General features: G+C 42.5%; 1 protein-coding gene across 1 annotated transcript; it reads left to right on the plus strand.

Moving 5' to 3' along the window:
• On the plus strand, positions 1 to 23,109 carry SPATS1 (spermatogenesis associated serine rich 1; the record flags this gene model as incomplete). Its single annotated transcript, XM_080805914.1, is given in 10 exon segments — positions 1 to 77; positions 79 to 125; positions 1,265 to 1,374; positions 8,175 to 8,242; positions 11,222 to 11,346; positions 12,662 to 12,823; positions 17,779 to 17,899; positions 18,711 to 18,773; positions 21,996 to 22,111; positions 23,051 to 23,109. Coding segments are annotated over 10 exon segments (948 nt in total).
• Between the last annotated feature and the right edge of the window lie 2,014 nt (positions 23,110 to 25,123).

The raw sequence follows: 25,123 nt of genomic DNA on the forward strand, positions 1-25,123 counted from the left end.
ATGTACCCTGGAAATGGTCCACGGGACTGTCCTCTCCCCTCCATCTGCAGAGCGCCCTGCAGCAGAGAGCTGGCGAAGGCAAGAGAAAGGAGACTCCGCCATGACCACAGTGGAGAAGAGACACAGTTGAGTTGAAGAAGTCGGGAGGGCTGGGTGTGGATTTGGTCGCAGATCCAAGTATATACCAAGGCCGGGAAGTTCAAAACACTTCAAGTTTAAAGGGTGGCCAGTTTGCGGGCGTATAAAAAGAACTCCTTAAATAGTAGCCTTTGTCCGTGTTAGTCCAATATTTTTTTTACTTTATTTATTTATTTATTTATTTATTTAGTAAGCAGAGTTTATTGGGTTATAGGACAAAACTCCTGAAGAGGGAGGGACCCAAGAGGGTTGCCCATTAACCCAAGATAGGATAAGGCAGATAGTAGATCAAAGCAGCGGTTCTTACAAATTACCTCCTTGGATCCAGAGGTATATTCCCAGAGGTATATTCCTAATGAATAAAGAGAGCCAGAGTTTTGACCTGCCCAAGGGTTCAGTCAATAAACGGAGAAACTGAGATTTGACCACAGTCTTCCGGTCCCCCAAACCTGTGCCCTTTCGTTTTTCCTTGGCCAGACATTAGATTGGTGGCACTGTTTATTGGATGGGAGAACTCGGGTGGAAAGTATGACCCCTTTAAAGAAAGGTTTACATTAGATAATGGATGGTGGCTCCCTAATTGGTTCTGAAGGCTGAGAAGGATGTGTAGGGGCCCACGGCCTTTAGAGAACAGGGTCATGGGGCAGAACAGCCACAGTCTCTCAGAAAACCTTGGAGTGAGTGTATGAGCATTTGTAGGTGCGTGGCCTGCATGTGGCAAAAAGGGAACATTTTAGAATGTTCTGTCTCTGTCCCATCAGATCATAGCTTGGTCCTCGGTCTTTTGTATTGCAGATCTCCCATCTCCTCATTCTCCTTCACAAGTGCATGGAGAGGAGGGAGGTGTGACTCTCCATACCCACCTGTAAGTGGAGAGCAGAAGAGCAGAACGAGTTAGAACCATTAATGGTCCAATGTGGCTAGGTCAGCAAGGAGAAAAAGGGTTTGGGATTCTAATGTTAAGCTCCAGACTTTTCCATAGTTTCCAGGTTGAGCTCAGGTAATGGAGGGAGCTGGGGTTTTAAAGATAGAGTAGAGGGGCTCCATGTTTTTGACTTAGGGTTATTGGAAGAACACCAGACCCTGAGATCCCCAAAGATCCATGACTTCCTGTTTTGCTCTGTAGGTATGTCCCCTCAGGAGATCACATCTGAGCTCAGCTTAACACGGAGTCCATGGGTTTCGGGAAGGAAGGGGCTCCATGAGCCTGTTGAAGATGAATGGAAAACTGGGGGTGTATATGCATTTTTCCAGAAAGGGGGGCCCATTGCTTTCATGACTCCTCAGGGGAGTCTGTGATCCAAAAAAGGGTTAAAAAAAAACACCGTCCTGGACCCTCGGGTTGTATGTTGAGTCAAGAAACGGGTGAGAAACAGAGTGTTTGTTCAAAAGGTATCCACATTAAGCTAGCTTGGCTGGATGTATTATTTTCTGCTGCCAGACCATGCTATTGTGTAAATGAGCTGAGATGACAAGTGTGCGAAAGTTCCTTGGTTATGTAAGGTGTTATTCCTGACTAAAGACATGGAAATAATTAGCGTGAATTCCACAGATGGTACCAAAGAAACAGACTTTCTTCTTAACTCCCCATTTCCCCCTGAATTCCTTTCTAGTTGCCAGAACCTTCTCTCGGTCCTTTCAGTTGAATCATCTTGTAGCAGAGCAGTTTAGTGAACTTGTTAGTTTCCTACTGGTTGGCTGACCGACACTGAATTTGAATAACAGTGATCATGCAAGGTGATGACCTTTTCCAGAAGGATGTGGTTTAGCTTCTCTGTATGACCATAGCCTCCAGAGCTAGAGAGGTGGGGCAGGTGTGGGGAGCCGGGCTGGAGAGGTAATTGACTTGCTAGAATGACTGAAGTTACCTTACACAATGGGAACATCACTGTCAGAATGGAAGGAGTCAGACTTGTAATTTCAGCTCTCTTCTCTTTGAGGAGATGCGGAGAGGCAGCCAGAAGCCCTAGGAGCCGTATTTAAGTGTCTCCGGGTTGTATTCGAGGCTCTGTTAGTTACTTCTAGGAAGATCCTGTAGTCAGCTGTTTGAAGGATGTGCTCTCTGCCTGTTTAGCAGAGAGACTGCTCTTCCTACCCTTGCTGTCAGACAAGCCTTTCCTGTTACAGCAGCCACCTTCTAGACATTTGCTAACATAAAACTACTATTACTACTACTTCTCCTCCTCCTCTTCTTCCTCCTCCTTGTTTGTCTTCTTAAGATTTTATTTATTTATTTGGGGAGCCTGTGTGCTCAGTTGGTTAAGCATCTCCCTTTGGTTCCTGTCATGATCCTGGGGTCTTGGGATCCAGCCCCACATCGGGCTCCCTGCTCGGCGGCGAGTCTGCTTCTCCCTCTCCTTCTGCTGCTCCCCCTGCTTCTGCTTGCTTTCTCTCTCTCTGTCAAATGAATAAACAAAATCTTAAATAAATATATTTTATTTATTTATTTGTCAGAGAAAGAGCACAAGCACCGGGAGCAGCAGACAGAGCGAGAAGCAGAGTCCCCGTTGAGCAGAGAGCCCAATGCGGGGCTCAATCCCAGGACCCTGGGATCATGACCCGAGCCAAAGGCGGAAGCTTAACTGACTGAGCCACCCAATGTCCCACCAGCACAAAACTTATTACTCAAACAAGGAAATATGCTAAATTTGTAGACAGCGATTTCACTGTTTGCGGCTCAGGGTTATATAATATGTTCAAATTTTGCCCCTAAAATTAAAAAAAAACCAAACCTTGGAAACTTGTGATGCCATCCATAGCAAGCAATTCTTGCTTTGGTGAACTCTCAAGTCCTCTAGTGGCAAATATACAGTTAGAATGTTTACATGCTATGAAAAGGCAACCACTGGGGCCCCTAGGTGGCTCAGTAGGTTAAGTATCCGATTCTTAACTTCGGCTCAGGTCATGACTTCAGGGTCCTGGGATCAAGCCTCACTTCGGGCTCTGGTCTGGATGTGGAGCCTGCTTAAGATGCTTAAGATACTCTCTCTCTGGGATGCCTGGGTGGTTCAGGTGGTTAAATGACTGCCTTTGGCTCAGGTCATGATTCCAGGGTCCTGGGATTGAGCCCCATATTGGGCTCTCGGCTTAGCAGGGAGCTTGCTTCTCCCTCTCCCTCTGCCACTCCCCCTGTTTGTGCTCTTCTGCTGTCTCTCTCTGTCAAATAAATAAAATCTTAAAAAAAAAAATTCCCTCTCCCCCTCTCCCTCTGCCCCCACCCCCAATGCACTCTCCTCCTCTTCTAAAATGAATAAATAAGTCTTAAAAAAAAAGGCAACCACTGTTGAAACTGTTAAGACCTATGGGCAAAAATCATTGTAAGTAAATGCTCTTTCTCTTTTTTTTAGTTATTTGACAGAGAGCGAGCAAGGGAGAGAGAGAGAGAGACAGAGAGCAAGCACAAGCAGGGGGAATGGCAAGGAGGGGAGAAGCAGTCTCCCCGCTGAGCGAGGAGTCTGATGTGGGGTTCAATCCCAGGATCCCAATCCCTGGGATCATGACCTGAGCTGAAGGCAGCTGCTTAACTGACTGAGCCACCCAGGTGCCCCACTACTCTTTTTTTTTTTTTTTTTTAAGATTTTATTTATTTATTTGACCGAGAGAGGAATCACAAGTAGGCAGAGAGGCAGGCAGAAAGAGAGGTGGAAGCAGGCTCCCTGCTGAGCAGAGAGCCCGATGTGGGGCTCGATCCCAGGACCCTGAGATCATGACCTGAGCTGAAGGCAGAGGCTTAACCCACTGAACCACCCAGGCACCGCAAGACACCCCTCTACTCTTGCTCTTATTTCTTGTCTACACGTGTGGATCCCTTCTGCATCCTTATAGATAAACTTCATACCTTTTTCATAGGTATGTTTCTAGAAGTAGAACCACTGGACCAAAAGTGCCATTCTCACAGAATTCAGAGGCTACATATGGCCAAAGTGCTTTTTAGTGAGATGGAGACGTTTCCACCAGCAATGTATAAGAATGCCACTCCTCCAAGCTGAGCCAAACTTGGGTATTTGCAAACTCAAAGCAAATACTGGTATCTTGTTTTAAATTCAGCTCTTTGATTACTAGGAAGAATGGATTTTTTTCCAAGTGTGTATCAACGATTTATGTGTGTGTGTGTGTCTGTGTGTTTTAATGAATTACCTAATCATGTCCTTTGCTCATTTTTTTCTCTTTGGGTATTTATTTCATCTAGTAAATTTATAAAAACTCATAATTTGTCATGACCATTAGTTCTTTTTCTTAATTGTGTATGCTGTAAACTTTCCCCTAGTTTATAGTTTGCTATGGAAGTTTTAAATGTATATGTATTCAAATTTATGCATCTTTTCCTTTATTTTGCCTATATTTGATATCTTTCTTAGAAATAACTTCCCCAAACTAAGATTGTATAAGCAATCAATTATCATTTTTTCAGGTACATCCTTTATTTTAAGTTTTGTATTCAAATCTATAATTCATCTGGAATTTATCTGCAGATTAACTAATTAATTAATTTTATTTTCATTGCATATGGTTAATTCATTGTTTCAGCAATATTTTTGAATAATCCATTTTTTCCTCATGGACATGAAATGCCACTATTTTTTTTTAAAAGATTTTTATTTATTTATTTGACAGACAGAGATCACAAGTAGGCAGAGAGGCAGGCAGAGAGAGAGGAGGAAGCAGGCTCCCTGTGGAGCAGAGAGCCGGATGTGGGGCTCCATCCCAGGCAAAGGCAAAGGCTTTAATCCACTGAACCATCCAGGTGCCCCGAAATGCCACTATTATATAAAATTTTATTCTACCTACATTTTCAATTTTGTTCTCTTGATTCAGCTGTTAGGGTTAGTGTCAGTACCATCTTGATTATTATAACATCAAGATACATTTTATAAATTATACTCTATAGCTCTGTAACCTTGAACAAGTAATTGGACATTTTTGACACTTGATTTCTTTATGTGTAACGTTATTTCTATTTTATTTGCAATTATGGTAATTCATTGCTAATACTTTTACTTTTCTTAAAGATTGGTTTTTCTTGAACTTTGTTTATCTACATTATTCATTTTTCCCATGAAGCCATAATTCTAATAATTTTTATTTCATTCATTTCTGTTTTTATGTTATGGTATCCTTTTTTATCATTTTGGGGGGTTTATTTTTTTCCCCTTATTTCTTGCATTGCAAGTTTAGCTCATTAATTTTGGAATCTTTTTTTTTTTAAGATTTTATTTATCTATTTGTCAGAGAGAGAGAGTGGGCTCAAGCAGGGGGAGTGGCAAAGTCTCCCCGCTGAGCAAGGAACCCGATGTGGGACTTGATTGCAGGACTCTGGGATCATGACCTGAGCTGAAGGCAGCTGCTTAACCAACTGAGACACCCAGGTGTCCCGGAATCTTTGTTTTTTTTATTTGTTTTTAAAGATTTACTTATTTGTTTTATATATATAGAGAGAGGACCAATGGGAGGGGTAGAAGGAGAGGAAGAGAGAATCTCAAGCAGACTCCATGCTGAGCATGGAGCCCAGTGGGGGGCTTGATCTCATGACCCTGAGATCTCGACCTGAGCTGAAACCACGTGTCAGATGTTTAACTGACTGTAGCACCAAGGCGCCCCTGGAATCTTTTTTTTTTTTTTAATACTATAATCTGTCAATTCTAAGGTGGACATTTTTCAGAGTTTGCATCTCTGAGGTTGGACTGGTCTTCCTAGTGCAGCGGGCCAAGCAGCAGGTGTGAAATAGTTGTTAGAAACTTTGCTGAATGAGCACTGAATAATACAGAAGGTATGTCTGTGTCTTGGGAGAACATTCCAGAAGCAGTCGAGGAGCACTCATTTAAGAAGGGCTGCAATCACCCATGTGCTTGTTGCACTGAGGTCAACTTAGGTGGGAAATGTGGGCATTAGTGATTGCATTGAAAAAGGGTTCAGTAATCACACTTTTGAATGCAAGGTTTCAGAATGGCTTAACCAATTTTTTTGCTTATATTTTCCTTTTTAAAACATGCACATGAATGACAGGTGCTTATAATCTACACCTAAGTAAGTTTGAAAGACTGCTTCAATAAATATATAATAAAAACTCTTAAGCGGTAAAGCATTCTGTCATAGTTTAATTGGGAGCCTTCGTTCTTTGGGTACATAAAATACTGATATGCTAGAGCCTCATATTTGGTGAAATACAGGATTACAGTAAATGCATTTCAGGCTCTAGTTTCTACTTACTGCTTTACTTGGATAACTACAAGTTTTGATTTATAGTACTTACCTCATTGACCATTAAGCACCTCATGAATTCCATTGTGTTGTCCTCATTTACATGAACTATTTAGAAGTGTGATTTGAGTTTCCAAGCTTATGGCTGTTTTTGGCTGTTTTTTAATTTTTGATTTCTAATTGTATTGCATTGTGGTCAGAGAGTGTGGTCTATGTTACGTTTGTGGACACTACTTTTTGGATACTGGGAAACTGTGCTCTCCCCTTCACAGCTCCGTGTCTCTCTCAGCCCTTCCCCTGGGCTCACCCCACCCAGCTACTCACACATCAAGCAACCAGGTGACCCTTCCTTTACCTGGGGTTGCTCTAGTGCTGTGGCACATTCCAGAACAGCTCTTCCCGTGCTTGGCCGGCTCTGAGAATCACCTGAGGTGCTTCTTAACCATACTGACACCCAGGTCTTCCCTTGCAGGTCTGGGTCAGAGCTCTGGGATCCAAGTGTTGAACCGAGTGCTCCAAGGTGATCCTCGTGACCTGGCAAATTCGAGAAACTGTGCAGTAGGGGAATCAGGAAGTGTTTAGTTTCCTAGGAAAGTGGGATAGTGTTAGAAAGTGTTTAGTTTCCCAGAAAGTGGGATGGGACTGAATGCAGTGGCGGAGCTAGACTTGAAGAGGAGGAATATCACTGCAGAACGTGAGCCTAATTGGTGCAGGGGAAGGAGGGTTTGCTCAGAATGCGGGTTCCCAGGCCTCACTTAGAGAGATTCTAATTCAGTGGGTCTGTGATAGGATTTAAGAATCTGTATTTTTAACAGAGTTCTCAGGTAATTCTGATGCAGGCAGTCCTTATGCCGTACCCAGGAGGGGAAGGAATGTACTCAAGAGTCAAAGAAATCTGACTCCTCTTTTTTGTAATTTTCTTAGAACTAGAGGTTACAGTATGTCTATTGAGCTTCTATGCACTATAAAATTATGCATAAAGAAATGCAATTTCCATTCCTCTGACTTTTTTTTTTTTTTTTTAAGTGACTGGCCAGGCACACAGCTCTATAAAACGACAAGAGAACAGACTGACTTTCACGAATCAGTAATTGTATAGCAGAGTGAAGATAATGGTTACGGTTCTGTATCTGAGAAGCCTGGCTTTCAGGACTCTCTTACTTGGGGAATTTGGGGAGTTATGATTCTTTTTCACTTATTTGCCCAAATATGTGTTGAACATCTGCTTTGAGTCAGGCACTGTTCTGGGTGCTGCGAAGATGAGTAAGACATAATACTAAGTCTGGTGGGGAAGACGCATATATAAATTAATGACAGCGCTCCAGTTTTGGGGGGGTTCTGGAAGTTTCTGATGGCAGTTCTTTGGATTATTCATCAGTCTTTCCATGAATAATCCTTTGGAAGGTTGTCTTGAGATGCTCAATGCAATGTACAGATAGATAGCTTGATTCAGATTTTATCTCTTCCACTTAATTCCAAGTAGGTAAACTCTGGAGGGTCAAGTAGTCTAGCATATGGCTAGGATTTTTGACTTTAGTGTCATAAGAGCTGCGATCAAATCTGGACCGAAATGTTTATTTTCTGTGTGATCATAGGCAAGTTGCTTAACCATCTGTGCCTTAATTCCCTCTTCAGTAAAATGGAAGGATAAGCAATACTTAGTGGCTGTTACGGGAATTAAGTGGGATAATGCGTGTAAAATGCTAACATAATCCCCAATACACAGTACATGCTCAATAAATGTTAGTTTTGAAAAAATAATTTATATAATCTAGGGAACAAGATGGAGGGGTAGGCATTTCATTTCAGTAATGAAATCCGATGGTGATGTGTTGCAGGTACTAAACACAGCAATTTTCTGGAATCTAAGGGATGCTTTGCCAACACAACATCCTCTGGCAGAAAGGTCAGCCACTCATCTTCGGTTGAAACTTGTCTTAGTGTGAGTGAGCCTCCAGGACTCTGCAAAGTGTTTGCTCACCTAGAGTAAGTAAGGGTGCAATAAAGACCATAACTATTGGGGTAAATTCTGACCAAGAAGCCAATATTCTGAGAGGTGGCATGACATGTTTGACAAGAGCATGGATTCTGGAGCTAGACTGTCTAGGTTCAAACCCCAGCTCTGCCAAGTTCATCTGTGTGAATTTGGGAAAATTACTTTACTTTCCTGGGCCTTAGTTTTTGCATCTGTAAAATGGAGATAATACTTCATAGAATTGTGTTGAGGTTTAAATGAGTTAATACATGGAAAGTGATTGGAAGACTCCATGACACACAATATGTGTTGTAGGCATGCTTGTCATTATGAAGTTCAAAAGCAAGTGAAACTAAGCTGTATTTTTGGAATACATACTTAGGTGGTAAATCTTAGAGAAAAGCAAAGCCATGATTACTATAAGAGTCAGAGTCAGGATAGTCATTAATTCTCGGGGATAGGGACACACAAATGGTTTCTGGAGAGCAATGGATGGGGGGAAGAGTGGAAGGGAGGGCTGGCTTTATAATTATTTGTATAACTATTTGTGGTGAGTACTTTTCTCTGTTTAGATTTCTTTTTCTTTTTCTTATTTATTTTTTTAAAAGATTTTATTTATTTATTTGACAGAGATCACAAGTAGGCAGAGAAGCAGGCAGAGAGAGAGAGAGGAGGAAGCAGGCTTCCTGCTGAGCAGAGAGCCCAATGTGGGGCTCGATCCCAGGACCCTGGGATCATGACCTGAGCTGAAGGCAGAGGCTTTAACCCACTGAGCCACCCAGGCGCCCCTCTTTTTCTTTTTTTTTAAAGATTTTATTTATTTGAGCGAGCGAGAGAGAGAGTATGAGAAGGGGGAGGGTCAGAGGGAGAAGCAGACTCCCTGAGCTAAGCAGGGAGCCCAACTCGGGACTCAATCCCGGGACTCCAGGATCATGACCTGAGCTGAAGGCAGACGCTTAACCAACTGAGCCACCCAGATGCCCCTCTGTTTAGATTTCTTCATAGTAAAAGTTTTGGAGCCTTTTTTTTTTCTTTTTGGAACTTTTTTTTTCTAATGTCTTTTGTTATAAGGAAAGTAAGTACACGTAGAAATTTTGAAAGTACAAAAACAGTATTAAAAATAAAACTCATGGTAGTTCCACCTCTTAGAGAATCAATATTAACATTTTTTTAAAGATTTATTTTTAAGTAACCTCTACACTCAACGTGGGGCTTGAACTCACAACCCTGAGATCAAGAGTCATGGGTTCCACAGACTGAGCCAGCCAGGTGCCCCTTAATGTTAATATTTTGAAGTTATTTATTTTTCTTTAACTTTTATTTAAAATTTTTAAACTTAACATATAATGTATTATTTGTTTCAGGGGTACAGGTCTGTGATTTGATGTTGTTTTTTTATGTGCATGAGAAAAAAAAGTCTTCACCCTTCTAAAGTGTGCACTCAATGGTTTTTAACGTATTCACTAAACCATCACCACAATCAACTTTAGAACATTTCATCACCCCCCAAAAGAAGCCCGTCCTCTTGAGCAGTCACTCCCACCATGTCCCCTAACCCCCCAGCGCTAGACAACTGCTGATGTCCTTCTTATCTCTGTAGACTTGCCTATTCTGGATATTTCATATAAATGGAATATGTGGCCTTTGGTGTCTGGCTTCTTTCATTCAGTGTTTCATTTTCAAGGTTCATCTATGTTACAACATGTATCAGTACATCATTCTTTTTTTTAAAGTTGGGGTGAATTATATATAACATAACATTTGCCATTTTATCCATTTTTCCCCATTGACATTGATAACCTTTCAACCATCACTGCTGTTTTTTTTTTTAAGGATTTTATTTATTTATTTGACAGAGAGAGAGAGAGAGAGAGAGGGAGAGAGCAAGCACAAGCAGGGAGGGCAGCAGAGGGAGAGGGGGAAGCAGGCTCCCTGCAGGGCTCAGTCCTAAGACCCCAAGATCATGACCTGAGCCAAATGATTAAGCCACCCAAGTGCCCCCATCCTTGTTACTTTTAAAACATTTTCACCAGTCCTGGGACGCCTGGGTGGCTCAGTGGTTTAAGCCTTCAGCTCAGGTCATGATCAGGTCAGCTCAGGTCATGATATCAGGGTCCTGAGATCAAGCCCTGCATCGGGCTCTCTGCTCAGCGGGGAACCTGCTTTCCCCTCTCTGCCTGCCTCTCTGCCTGCTTGTGATCTCTGTCTCTCAAATGAATAAATTTAAAAAATCTTTAAAAAAAAAAAAACATTTTCACCAGTCCCAATAGAAACGCTCTACCCATTAAGCAATAATTCCCCATTCTTCCCTCTCTGCCGACCCTGGTACTCTAATCTACCCTAATCTACTAACCTGATCTACTTTCTGTCTCTCTGAATTTACCTATTAAGGTATTTCATATAAATGGAGTCCTATAATGTTTGTCCTTTTGTGTTTGGCTTATTTCACTTAACACAATGTTTAAAGTTTCATTCATGTTGCAGCATGTATCAGAACGCCATTCCTTTTTATGGCTGAATAATATTCCGTTGTATGTCAACACCACTTTTGGTTTTCCATGCATTGGTCAGTGAGCATTTGGGTGGTCTCCACTATGTGGCTAATGTGAGTAATGCTGCAAAGAACATTCCTTTACAAGTATCAGAGTCTCTGTTTTCAGTTCTTTGGGGGTATATGACTAGGAGTGGACTTGCTGGGTTATATGGTAATTCTCTAACTTTTTGAGGAAACAACCACACTGTGTCAGTCCCCTCAAGTTGTGGGTAAATAAATGATATGTCGTGGACATTTATGGGGGCCAGACCTAGTTGTCATAAGGGAGAGTAATTCTAGCGTAAGATATGTAACATCAGGTTCTGACTACCAATTTAAGCGCATGGAAGAATCTAATCCTTCCTCTTCCTTTCCAGCCTGGCTGCAGATTTGGGTCTGAAATCCTCCTCCTCACATTCTGATCACTCCTCTGAAACCTCATTGCCTGAAGTGCCAAAGGATAAATATCGTGAGGAGTTCAGTCTGCTTAAATTGCAGACAAGTGAGTATGTCATAGTCCCTCCCCTGTGTGCCTCCACGCCCAGGACTTTCCAGAATTCTGTCGTGCTGTTGGGCACTGTTCACTCAGGAAGTGTCAGGGGTTGGACACGCTTCATCTCTAATTCTCACAGTGACTCTGCTGAATATATGAAATACATTTTTGAATATGAAATACATATAAAATGTATATTAAAATTGTATGTCATAAAATATATGATATGGAAATATCATATATTTTCTAAAACTAAAATGGATTTATATAAAAACCATAAAAGTACTATAGCAAAGCATTAAAATAATAAAGGAGTATTTAGAGTATAGAAACCCCTTCCCAGTGTTTACCAATGGTATCTCCATTATGCCCTGTATCTGTGAGGAATTCTGAAACATGTATGTGCGTGCATGCATGTACCCGGGCGTATATGGGTTATATTATATATACAATCATATTTGCAGTTGTGGAAAATAAGATATAAACTATTTTCACGCAAGGCAAATAGATGATGGACCTCTTTCAGTGTCACACATATAAATCTAGGTGGCTAATATAGACCTATCCATTTTACACCGAAGTCCACTGAGGCTTGGAGAGACTTCGTCACTCATACAAGAACACAGTGCTGGGATTAGAGCTGGAATTTGCCAGCCTCCAGAGCCTGTGTGCTTTCTTGGCCATCACGGAGCCCAAGGGCTTCTCAAGCAACCCTAGTGCTGTTAGGGGATCTCTCATTGTTTAAAATTGCTTTAGCGGTTTATAAGAAAAGTACTGAATGAGGAAACAAAGACACGGACAGGTCCAGCAACCTGCCTGAGGTCCGGCAGGGGACTTTCTCCTTTGTCCGGGTTGCGTGGAGACATCTTCCCGTGTCACTCTTGCGCATGTGCCTGCCATCGTTGCTGCCAACACCACAGGCCATCCGGCCCAGTTGCCATGGTTGCCAGGCCCTTCCCTGCCTGATAGGCATTCTCTTCTTCGTACCTACTTATCAGGGTGAAGGTTGGATCGTAGGTGCTTGTAAAAGTGTCTCAGAGCTTTCCATTCCATACATCACTTCCAACTAAAAAATTGGCTTCATTTTTGGACGAGAGGGTAAAAAGGGAAAAAAGAGGCCTCTTAAATCCCTTTCTCTCCACTTCCCTTCCTTTCAGGCCTCATCTGCCAGAGTTTGACATTGCCCCTGATGTAGAACCAAGGGATTATACACGTTGATAAAGGACAGCCAGTCAGAGAATGCCTGGGACAACTTTCCTGTGATTTAACTGTGTTATGGGAGGCTGGGAGCGATGCTGATGGGAGGATTTCTGATGTCTTGCAGAAGATGGGCAGCGTCCAGAATGGACATTTTACCCGAGATTTAGCAGCAATATCCACACCTACCATGTTGGAAAGCAGTGTTTCTTTAACGGGGTCTTCCTCGGCAACAGGAGGTCTCTGTCAGAGAGAATGGTGGACAAGTGCTTTGGGAGGAAGAAATACGGTAATATTTTCCTCCCGGACCTTGCCTGTCCCATGCCTAAAAATACTCCCTGAGTTGTGGTTCTGTAGGTCCAACATTCCATGGCTGGCATCTGCCCTCTGGGGTCACCATGTCACTCTAGCGCAGCCAGGAAGATGGGAAAGTGAAGGGGATGGCTGGCAGACTGCACTTTCTGGCAAAGAACTCCCAACATATGCTGATCCACATTTTTGTTTTTCTCTGAATTTCATAAAATGCTAATGTGACATTTAAGTCCTCAGATAAGTTCTCTCAGATACTTATTAATAGAAACCTTCATTCAAGCCTCCAAAAAATAATTTAGGTTTCAGTTAGCTGCTGCCCATCATATGTATTTAAATTGTACATTATATTCTTCAAAGGGAAAATATTCCCTTAAACCTTAGCCTGAAGTGCATGCTGTTATTTCATAGCTTATTTAATTAAAGGTAATTGAGATGAGTGCATATATATATATATATAGAGAGAGAGAGAGAGAGAGAGATCGGAACATGGGGAGTTCTCTGTCCCGACCTACCCATAATAGATTTATGGAAAGATCCAAGTGTTGCTGGGTACCCAAGGACCATTATATATAGCACATTCTTCTCTGGAAATACCTGTATAGGAGGCAACCATTGCTTCATGGATTGCTGTCACAGGGATACAGAGGGAAAGCAATAGAAAGTTCTCATTTTTGAGTTTCAACATAGGCCTTTTTTTTTTTTAAGGTTTTATTTATTTCTTTGACACAGAGAGAGAGATCACAAGTAGGTAGAGAGGCAGGCGGGCAGGGGAGGGGGTAGGAAGCAGGTTTCCTGCCGAGTGGAGAGCCCGATGTGGGGCTCGATCCCAGGACCCCGAGATCATGACCTGAGCCAAAGGCAGAGGCTCAACCCTCTGAGCCACCCAGGTGCCCCTCAACATAGGCTTTAAACTCAGAGCAGAGACGAATAGTTTTAAAGATCAAGGCTTTTGTCTGGCAAGAGGATACACAAGAAGCCATGCTAGAGGAGGTCGTAGAGCCTTGGGGAGTCCCGCATTCTGCTTGATTCCCAACACCAAAACCTAGCTGGGGTTTCTGCCTCTGAGGGTGGCTGGGCGAGATCTCAAGCTTCAGAGTCAAGTGGTTATCTGCTCTGGCTGAGCAGCAGGGTAGTGTGACTGCTGTGGGCAATGTCTGGGCAGAAAGCCACCTCAAGTTCTCACCTACCCAGGAGATGCAGAGGAATAGCTGCATTTTTGTGCCCTGTGAAGACTGTGAAGATTGGGACACAGAGAAAGTAAGAAACAGAGAGCCAGCCAGGAGAACTGCCCCGGTCTCGCAACTGAAATGCTGGGAGACCACAGTATGAGGGGCGGGGGACCATCAAGCCAGGGATCGTAGGAGAATAAATTGGTGCTTCACCTGATGCATTGTGGAGGGGGCTGGCTTCCTGAGGATCAGATTAGATGACATGTTTTAGCAGACAACAGAAATAAATGGCAGCCTTCAGAGAGTAGCAGAGATAAGGTGAGTATCAGATACTGGTGTGGTTTGCAGTCCATGACCCAGAACCCAAAGCCTTACCCCAGAGCCCTGATATCATGTAAGCCTGTTGTGCACACTCTGACTTCTCACTCCCAACTGAGATGCAGCCATTGGGTAGAATGGGGAAGATTTATTTAAATATGAGATAATGGAGAAAAATCAGGAAGGGACTAAGTTTAGCTGTATAGTACTTAAGGATGCTCTTGGCCACAGTAGGACAAAAACCAAACTGGCAGAGGCTTAAATCAAAAGATATTATATGTTTTTTTAAACAGATTTTATTTATTCATTTGAGAGAGAGAGTGCGCACACAAGCAGGGGGAGAGGCAGGGGAGAGGGAGAAGTGGATTCCCTACTGAGCAGGGAGCCCGATATGGGGCTCGATCCCAGGACCCAGAGATCATGACCTGAGCTGAAGGCAGATGCTTAACCATCTGAGCCATCCAGGTGCCCCAGATATTATATGCTTTTTTTTTTTTTTAAAGATTTTATTTATTTATTTCACAGACAGAGATCACATGTCAGACAGAGATTACAAGTAGGCAGAGAGAGAGGGGGAAGCAGGCTCCCTGCCGAGCAGAGAGCCCGATGCGGGGCTTGATCCCAGGACCCTGTGATCATGACCTGAGCCGAAGGCAGAGGCTTTAACCCACTGAGCCACCCAGGCGCCCCTATATGCTTTTTTTGAAGTGATTTATTATATATTTAACAAGAAGCTTTGAAATCTGGGTGGCCTATATGGACTGGTTGCCCAATGATGTCATCAAAGACACAGGTTCATTTTGTCTTTCTGTGCTGCTATTCTCAGACTGTGTTGGATTTTTGTCTTCATACTTGTCATCTTATGGTCACAAGAGAACTGTTGCTGTTCCAAGCATTGTATCTCTATTTCAAAACATGAAAAAGAGGAATCTCTCTTGTTGCGTTTTTCTTTTAGAACAAAGGGAAAATTTTCTCAAATGGTCTTTAGGAGACTTCCGTCCACCTCGTCTCACTGCCTAGAACTGGGCCAGTGTTAAGTATTCGTTAGAAATAAATGGGATTATCACGATTGACTCAAATCCTAATCCTAACCCATCACTCCCCTCCTAACTCAAAGTAAACATTATCCTGAATTATGTGCATTATTATTTCCCTTCCATCCTTCCTTCATTCCTTTGTTCCCTCCTTCCTTCCTTTTATGGTCTTTATATGTACTGAATAAATGCAAAGATACACTTATGAAATATTTATTGAATGTATAGAATAAAGTATCACAATCACTTTCATGCTTCTTATTCCATTTAAGAAATGAAGTATTGTTGGGTGCCTGGGTGGCTCAGTGAGTTAAAGCCTCTGCCTTCAGCTCAGGTCATGATCTCAAGGTTCTGGATCGAGCCCCGAATCTGGCTCTCTGCTCAGCAGGGAGCCTGCTTCCCCCTCTCTCTCTGCCTGCCTCTCTGCCTACTTGTGATCTCTCTCTGTCAAATAAATAAATAAGATCTTAAAAAAAAAAGAAATGGAGTATTGTCTTTATATTTTAAATTTCTTTCTTTTTCAAAAATATTTTATTTATTTGTTTGACACATAGAGAGAGGGAGAGTGAGAGAGCACAAGCAGAGGTAGCTGTAGGCAGAGGGAGAGGGAGAAACAGTCTCTCTGCCGAGCAAGGAGCCCAATGTGGGGCTGTATCTCAGGACCCCAGAATCATGATCTGAGCTGAAGGCAGACGCCCAATGGATTGAGCCACCCAGGCATCCATCAAGTCTCTTTTTAATATAGGTCCTCCCCCTCTTTCTTGCAGTTTATTTGGTGTGGAAACTATGTCATGGGTGCCTGGGTGGCTCATTTGGTTGGGTGTCTGCCTTTGGCTCAGGTCATTATCTCAGGGTCTTGGGATCGAGCCCTGCATTGGAATCATGTTTCAGTGGAGAGTCGGCTTGCCCCTCACTCTCTGCTCCTCCCCCTGTGTGTGCTCTCTCATTCACTCTGTCTCTCTCTCAAATAAATAAATAACATCTTTTTAAAAAAAGAAAGAAACTAGATCATGTATCCTGTAGAGTTTGCCAGTCAGGATTTTGCCGATTACACTTCTTGGTACCATTTAACAGGTTTCTCTGTCCTGTGTATTTCTTGTAAACTGATAGTAGGACCTATAGGCTTGATTCGTTTTAGGTGTGATTACTTCTTAGGTGATGTGCAGTGACTTCTTTAAATCCAGAATACAATGATCTTTTCCCATTTTTTTCTCTTCCTCAATCTCTTACAGTGCTTGATACTGTTAAGCTTGGAACCGGACATTTCTTCTTTTCATGACATTCTTTTCTCTCTTGTTATTTCTTGGATAAGATGGAGAGACAGCATCATTACTGCCAGTCAGCTTCCATTACGAACTGAAATTCAACACCTTTATTATAGAAAAAAAAACCAATTGAAATATGTTTCATTAATGGTTGGCTCTAACCCATTAGCTATGATCAGGCCATTGGTGGAGTTCCTTAAAGGCCTAATTTGTTGTCATAGAACGAAGAACAAAATGTTGTCTGTGGTTATAAATTGTAGGGAAATTGACCTGAAAATGTAATTTTTCTCTTCTGTAGCTCTTCCTCATTAGCTAATTTCCTTCTGAGATCTAGTCAGAGACTGATTCCAATTACAGTTGCTTCTTAAGCTTTATAGGATACAGGGATTCAAAGTGCACCAATGCTCAGATTTTAGGCAGACTTCTTGCTTACCCTTTGCAGATACCTTTGATTCACCATTCACTTTAAACCAAAATATCCCATCTGAACCTAAGCGATTCTTCTTTCCCAGGGTGGGGTTATCATGGCACTTTCTGGAAAATCTCCCAAACACAGCGTTTCTCAAGCACACTTTTCATCTTCTCAAGGCAAGACAATCACAAACGTAATAATAATATGTACCTCAGGGGCACCTGGGTGGCTCAGTGGGTTAAAGCCTCTGCCTTCAGCTCAGGTCATGATCCCAGGGTCCTGGGATCAAGTCCCACATCAGGCTCTCTGCTCAGCGGGGGGCCTGCTTCCTCCTCTCCTCCCTCTCTGTCTGCCTCTTTGCCTACTTGTGATCTCTGTCTGTCAAATAAATAAATAAAATCTTAAAAAAAATATATGTACCTCATAAAAAAACATGAAATTATCTTGTTTCCATTGTCGTATCGATAGAGCCTATCTTTGGATTACCTTTAGTCCTTTTTATGATCATGTTTTTAAATTTTTTAAAAATTTTATTTGTTTATTTGAAGAGAGAGAGTGCCAGCACAAGTATGGGGAGCAGCAGGTAGAGGGAGAGGGAGAAGCAGGCTCCCCACAGAGCAGGAAGCCTGATGCAGGGCTCGATCCCAGGACCCTGGGATTGTAACCTGAGCTGAAGGCAGATGCTTAATGACTGAGCCACCCAGGCACACCGTGTTTTTAAATATCATTCACAGATATTGATCCTAGGAATGGAATACCAAAGTTAACTCCAGGAGATAATCCATATATGTACCCAGAACAGAGTAAAGACTTCCACAAAGCAGGATCAACTCTCCCACCAGTGAATTTCTCCATGTAAGTGTATGTGAATACTAGGGTTCTTTTGTTAATTTTATTTTATTTTTATTTTTTTAAAGATTTTATTCATTTATTTGACAGAGATCACAAGTAGGCAGAGAGGCAGGCAGAGAGAGAGGAGGAAGCAGGCTCCCTGCTGAGCAGAGAGCCTGATGTGGGGCTCGACCCCAGGACCCTATGATCATGACCTGAGCTGAAGGCAGAGGCTTTAACCCACTGAGCCACCCAGGCGCCCCTCCTGTGTTAATTTTAAAGTAATTGTATCTCTCTGTACTATATATGTTATATTTCATAAGGAGTAGATTCCAATGAAGCATGGTTGCTGACAATTCCTAGAAAAGTTCATCTCTAGTTCCTTAGCGTCCGCGTGTATGTGTGTGTGTAATTGAAATTATACACAGGATCTTAACTACAAAAATGTGGTTGTTAATTTTGTCCCTATTGTTGTTACCGTAAGTCTGAAGACTTTTCAGTTTCATATCGAATCAGATTGTTCATCAGTGACTACTGTTTGAATTGATATACACTTGGAACTAAACTTAGACCAAAGCGACTGAGGAGAAAGGTAGGTTCTTTAAGTTAAAAGAAAAATAGTAGGTATATTGCATTAATATTTTAAAAAATGGATCATGTTTGTTTTAATGATGTTTAGTACAAATTATAATAAGAATTATGACCTTTATAGCTGTGAAGCCCATAGGAGGCCATTAAAACCAGAAAATTAAACATTCTATTGAACACGATGATGTACCAATCTCTCTGCTATAGAAACCATACCAATTTGGTGGTTGTCTGTTCTGTTTTTCAGAGTGCCTTATGAAAAGAAATATGATACATTTATTCCACTTGAGCCTCTTCCACAAATTCCTACGTGAGTTCTCGCACCATGTTTTTATATTATCCAATCTTTGTGAAGTTATTAGTTATTTATAATTTTCTCCTACGAAGGAGCTCGTAGGCTCCCAACACAGAGGGACCTTTGGCCTTCCAGCACGTGGGGCAATTTGTATGGAGGGTTTTGGTGAGGCACTTAGAGGGCAAGTGCTGTGGAGTCTGGCAGCTGGGTTGTCCACATCTTCAGCAGATAAGATGGACAGTCCGCCAGAGGCCCCATGTCGTGCTAGGTAAACACTATGGGTGGGTTTATATGGAGCAAAAAGATTTTCAAAACCCAAGAGTTGTTGGAAAGGAAAGACCCATGCTTAAATGAGTGCAGCCAAGGAGGATGGTTAGAGTTTGAAGAGGCAGAGGAAAAGCCATCTGAATATTCTAATGTTTGAGGGAAATATCATTCTTCTGATCTCATATTTTAAGTTCACCATCATTCTGAACCTCATTTATTTGCCCAAGTAGGGTTTAGACCTAGAAAATGATATGTGTCAGCATAAAAATTTTCACTTTCCAGGGGCACCCCGGGGGCTCAGTCTGTTAGGCAACCGACTCTTGATTTTGGCTTGGGTGATGACCTCAGGGTCCTGGGATTGAGCCTGTGTTGGGCTCCCTGTTCAGTGGAAGTCTGCTTGTCTTCCTCTGCCCTTCCCTTTCCCCCTCTCCTGCTTATGTGTATGTGCTCTCTCTCTCTCTTAAATAAATAAATAAATAAATAAATCTTAAAATAATTGAACTTTAAAATTTTTATTTATTTGAGAGAGAGATAGGAAGAACATGAGTTGGGGATAGGGACAGAGGGAGAGGGAGAAGCGGATTCCCCACTGAGCAGGGAGCCTGATGCAGGGCTCGACCCAAGGACCCCGAGATCATGACCTGAGCTGAAGGCAGACATTTAACTGATGCCATTAATTGCATTAACTGGCGCTATCCAGGCGCCCCTAAAATTTCACTTTCTAATACAAAACAGTGTCATGTAAGTATGGCTAGAGTGCGCAAGTGACCCACAGTCTGACCTACCAGTGTCCAGCTGAGAGAAGAGACCAAACCCTGGAGCTCAGTGGAAATAAAAGCCTTTTATTCCGAACTTGCGAGCTTTTTTTTTTTTTTAAGATTTTATTTATTTAGTTGACAGAGATCACAAATAGGAAGAGGGGCAGGCAGAGAGAGAGGGGGAAGCAGGCTCCCTGCCGAGCAGAGAGCCCGATGCAGGGCTCGATCCTAGGACCCTGAGATCATGACCTGAGCCGAAGGAAGAGGCTCAACCCACTGAGCCACCCAGGTGCCCCAAACTTGTGAGCTTTAATACCTTCATGGTACTGTATTATTCCTCGAGGCACATAATTAGGGCCTCTCATGTCTGTACTCTGCACTTTTTGTAAACACTCTTCTAGAATATTTAAAATGAAAGTAATTGCCAGGGCACAAAATAAGTCTTTATACATTTAAGAAGACTGAAATCATATCAAGTATCTTTTGTGACCGTGATGTTGTGAAAACAGAAATCATTTACAAGAGGGGAACTGGAAAAATCACAAATATATGACAAGCGATGGATCAAAGAAGAAATAAAAACAGGGATAAAAAAATGCTTTCAGGCAAGTGAAAATGGAAATACAACATACCAAAACTTATGGTATGCTGCAAAACCAGGTCTAAAAGAGTTTATAGTAATAAATGCCTATGTTAAGAAAAAAGAAAGATCAAATGAACAACCTAACTTTACACCTCAAGGAGCTAGAAAAAAGAACAAACTAAGCCCAAAGTTAGTAGAAGGAAGGAAATAACAAAAGCCAGAGGGGAAATAAATGAAATAGAGACAAAAAAAAAAAAAATAGAAAAGATCAATGAAAGTAAGAGCTTTTAAGAAAAATTATTTATTTTAGGGGCACCTGGGTGGCTTAGTGGGTTAAGCATTAAGGCAGATAGGCAGGCAGAGAGAGAAAGAGGAGGAAGCAGGCTCCCCGCTGAGCAGAGAGCCCGATGTGGGGCTTGATCCCAGGACCCTGGGATCATGACCTGAGCTGAGGGCAGACACTCAAGGACCAAGCCACCCGGATGCCCCAATTTGACAGACTTGATCTCAATTCTATCATGATATTTTGTTACAATTATTATGTGTATTATATTATTTTTATCATGAGTCTGTTTTCTTTGATTGCTTCAACAAAAGTTAAAAAAAAAGATTTCTTTCAATGTTAGGGAATGCTTGTGGTTTTGTTCTATTGATGCTTTCTGCTAGTATCTTTCTATATTGCCCAAATAAGAGCCCGCTCGTCTTGTTTGGGCTTCTAGTATTGGTTTGTCAGCTTTATGTGATATCCTTGACCCCCACCTATTACCTATGTAGTCATCCCGTTTCCTTCCTGCAAGGACTTCCCCATCGCTAGCAGATTTATCAGGGCATTTTTCCCCCAGTCATGGTGCATTTCTCCCTAAATGTTTGAAGCTGCCAAAAGATGAAAAGATGAAGAATGTCTGACTCATCCCAGGAGTCCCAATTCCTGGTACCTCTTGGAACACACACAGTGTAGGCCAGCATATGTCCTTTCAAATCTCTGCAGACTTGGGAGGATGCCGGTGTCTGACTTAACTGAGGCCACAGCAAAACAACAGAAGGCACACTCAGGTGGGCTTCTCAAGAGAGCTGAATGAAAGGACTGTTTCCGGATGGATAAACAGCTGGAGGGAAATTGCGTGGAAGGGCAAAGTCCCCTGAGGCTCTCTTGATTGGGCAGTCACCACTGTCACCACTCCCAACGGTTTTTTTGCCCAGCTTGGCAGGAGATGGAGAATGGCTGTCAGGAAGGGGTTGTGGCAGTGGAGAGTGTAGTCGCAGCTAGAAGTGGGGTACCTCAGGAGATAGCAGGAGTAGAGGAGCTGGGTGAGAAATACCCCAACCTCTGCTTGCTTTCTGGTGTCCTGCTGGTGCGTTAGCCAAACCTGGCTGAAAGCTAGGGGCATATGGTGGGGTCAAGGTGGTGCAAGTTGCAGGGGTCAGGTCTCTGGGCAGAGAGGGCAGAAAAGAGAGTTGGGTCTGGGGAAGAGGGAAATGCTGAACAACTGACATGGTGGCTTGTTTCATTGCCGTTCTCCTAAATTGGGGGCCTTCTTGCTTTGGAGGATGCCGTGTCTGATCCCCTGAAGGTATTTGTCCATTTTGCAGCACACAAACTCAAACCCAAGTGTTGTTTTCTTTCCACAGCTTGCCTTTCTGGGTGAAGGAGAAGGCCAATAGGCTGAAGCACGAGATAAGAGAGGTGGAGGAGCTTGATAACTGGCAACCAGCGTCCCCCTTGGTGCACAGTTTATACCCTCCTGGTGGGTTAAAGAACCTTCAAAGAGCAGTATAAAAACTGGAGGCAAGCCTGGAAGAGAAGGCCTTTGAAAGGCTTCACAGTGGAGAGGAGAGAAGGCACAGCCTCTCCCAGAGTGGATGGTGTCCTTTGCCCCATTGTGGTCCCTTGGGCTGATGTCACGGCCACGCATCACTGGTTGAGTGTGTTGGTTGAGCACTGGTAATCTTATAACGGAGCACAGCCTTTAACTCCGTGCCTCTATCCACAGGTTCTTTGGATTCTGCAAGACAGTCCTGAACAGAAACAGGTCCGTAGAACCCGTACTGACTGTAGTCAGGGGAGCCTCTTCCAACCAATCGCTTCTGTCAGTGTGACCGATCTAAATCAAATGTTTGACTTTGATGAGTAATCACTGTGCTGTGCTCTTTTTAACTTTATATTTTGAAAACATGCAAACTTACAGAGAAGTTGTGAGACTCATTCAATGAACAAATCCCCACATATCCTTCATCCAGAATCTACAACTGTTAACATTTGTCAAACTTGGTGCCTTCTCTCTCTTTCTTTTGTTACTCATCGTTTTGTGGAATTATTTGAGAATGAGTGGCCGCCATCATAGTCCTTTACTATATAATTTAACATGTATCTCCTGAGGTCAAGGATCTTCTTCAATGGTTGCCATACAAGTATTGAATTCAGAGAACTTAACACTGATGCAATTCTACTGGTAGACGGCCCACCTTCAGTTTTATTCAGTTAAATTTAGTTTTCGAAGGATACTCTCAAATCATTGGTAAAATGCAGGCATGGGGCTTTCATTAATTTGGTAAAATTGTTCTCATTAATACTATTTTGAGATTTTCTCTACTATTTGCTTGGTACATGTCAAAATAATGTGAAGGCTGGATCTCCACAGGTCATTCATACCATTGTCCTGCATCGCCGTTCTCCACTTCTGTAGCGTTTGTCCACATGGCCACGCAGGACGAGAGCTCCATGAGGACCAGTCCTGAGTCTTAGGGCCTTTCCTCAATGAGGCAAGAAGCAAATATCTGGAGAAAAAGATGGGAACAGGCCAGGCTGTCACCCTCTACAGTCAAGCCAATGACTCAGCATCTTTTTTTTTCTTTTTTTTTAAAGATTTTATTTATTTATTTGACACAGAGAGAGAGATCACAAGTAGGCAGAGAGGCAGGCAGAGAGAGGGGGAAGCAGGCTCCCCGCTGAGCAGAGAGCCTGATATGGGGCTCGATCCCAGGACCCTGAGATCATGACCTGAGTTGAAGGCAGAGGCTTACCCCACTGAACCACCCAGGTGCCCCCAATGACTCAGCATCTTGGTAGCCAATCAGTTGTACTAAGGAGACCCCTGCTGGTTGGCTAATGGGGGTTGCAGTTCTGGTCTGCCCAAACCTTAAGGTGAAAAAAAAAAAAAAAAAAGAAAGAAAAAAAAAAAAAGAAAAAAGAAAGAATTGGGGCCCAGACTGACACTCAAAATACCCAAAACACGAGATATGATTTCTTTCATTGGCAAAGCATTGTCTCTAGACATAGCCGAAGTAAAGGAAGCAGGTTTAGGACCCTGTACATCCACGCTGTCTTCACACTGGCCTTTGGACCAACTAGCAGAGAACTTGGTAGTCATACCACCAGCAACTGTGTTTGACCACTTCTTGGGTTAGCATCAACATGCCTCTGGGCTGATTCTCTTGCCCCTGGGACACAAAGCTCACTCCCGTCCCCAACAAAATCCAGAAAAGAAAATAAAACCAAACAATTTAGAAAAGGAAAGAAAAAATAGGTTGCCAACAGATTTTCTCAAATACATGCACTCCTGAAAAAAACAATTTTTTATGCTTCCATGAGTTAAAATATAAAAAAGTCAATTGCGACCACCCGTGTGGATGGATAATGGAGAACACAATAGAAATGGAAAAAGTGATTCTTGCAGGAATTTCCAGTTGGGATTATCTAAGTGGAATAGGAAACACTCTGTTCTGTCAGTTTTGGAGGGAAGAAGTCCTACACAGTAAAGGTATTAAGAAAACCAACTGAAGGACAGTTTCAGAAGGTGTATATTAGCTGTAGATTTCAAAGAGGTCTATGTAATTCCTACATATGGCTCTAAACAGAAGGAGATAGGATTAAAAAAAAGAAGGCTATTGAATAATTGATCTGGAGTTGTAGTGCCACATTCCATCTCCTGGAAATCAGGGCATTCACTGGATATGGGGTGCTCTGTGGGCACATTTGAGTGGCCAGGTCTTTCTTACTCCTCGGCATTGCCAACCGCCAGCGGCTGAGGAGTTCTGCTGCTAACTTTGGGCAGGACATAAATTCACGTGCATGCATCTTTTGGGGAGACTAAGGCATAGACCAAATGGCCAAGTGGGAAAAATATGTCCTAGCTGTTCCAGTCCTTCTTCTAGGCTCAAAAACGTTGGACCTTCTAAGGCTTGAAAATCCCCTTCACCTCACTTTAGGTTCCTTGGTAAATAGCATGAGTGTGCAGGTGTGCATGTGCGCGCGCGTGTGTGTGTTCATTTCTTTAAATAACTGCAGCTTGCAGGCTTAATAGAAACAATCTGTATGTGACATTTCTAAGTGAATGCATTAGAATAACAACTTGGCGTTGTACAAAAGGTATTCTAATTTTGGATCTTGGGAAAAATGAAAACTGGCTCTTGTGGCCTGGAGGGAATATTCTGTTTAGTGCTAGTGGCCCCGAAGTCCAAATAAGCTAAATGAAGACCATTTCAAGACTGTTTCTCCAGTCTCTGCCCTCTCAGTTGTCAAAATATTAAGATATTAGGGTGTTAAACTTCTACAATTCCACACACAATTTATGAATATTCTGTATAATTCTAATCGTTGTCTGCATTTCCAGTATGAGTATCCAGTTGGATTAGACTTTTCTTTTGCTCGTAGGCATTCGGCCCTCAAAGGTTGGGCAGATAAAAGCCTTGTTTATAGGATTTGACTTGCTGAAGTATGTTAGAGCTGGAATTCCTCTAGATTATGCCAGTGACTGAGA

This window comes from Martes martes, assembly GCF_963455335.1.
Source record: "Martes martes genome assembly, chromosome: 6".
NCBI lineage: Eukaryota > Metazoa > Chordata > Mammalia > Carnivora > Mustelidae > Martes > Martes martes.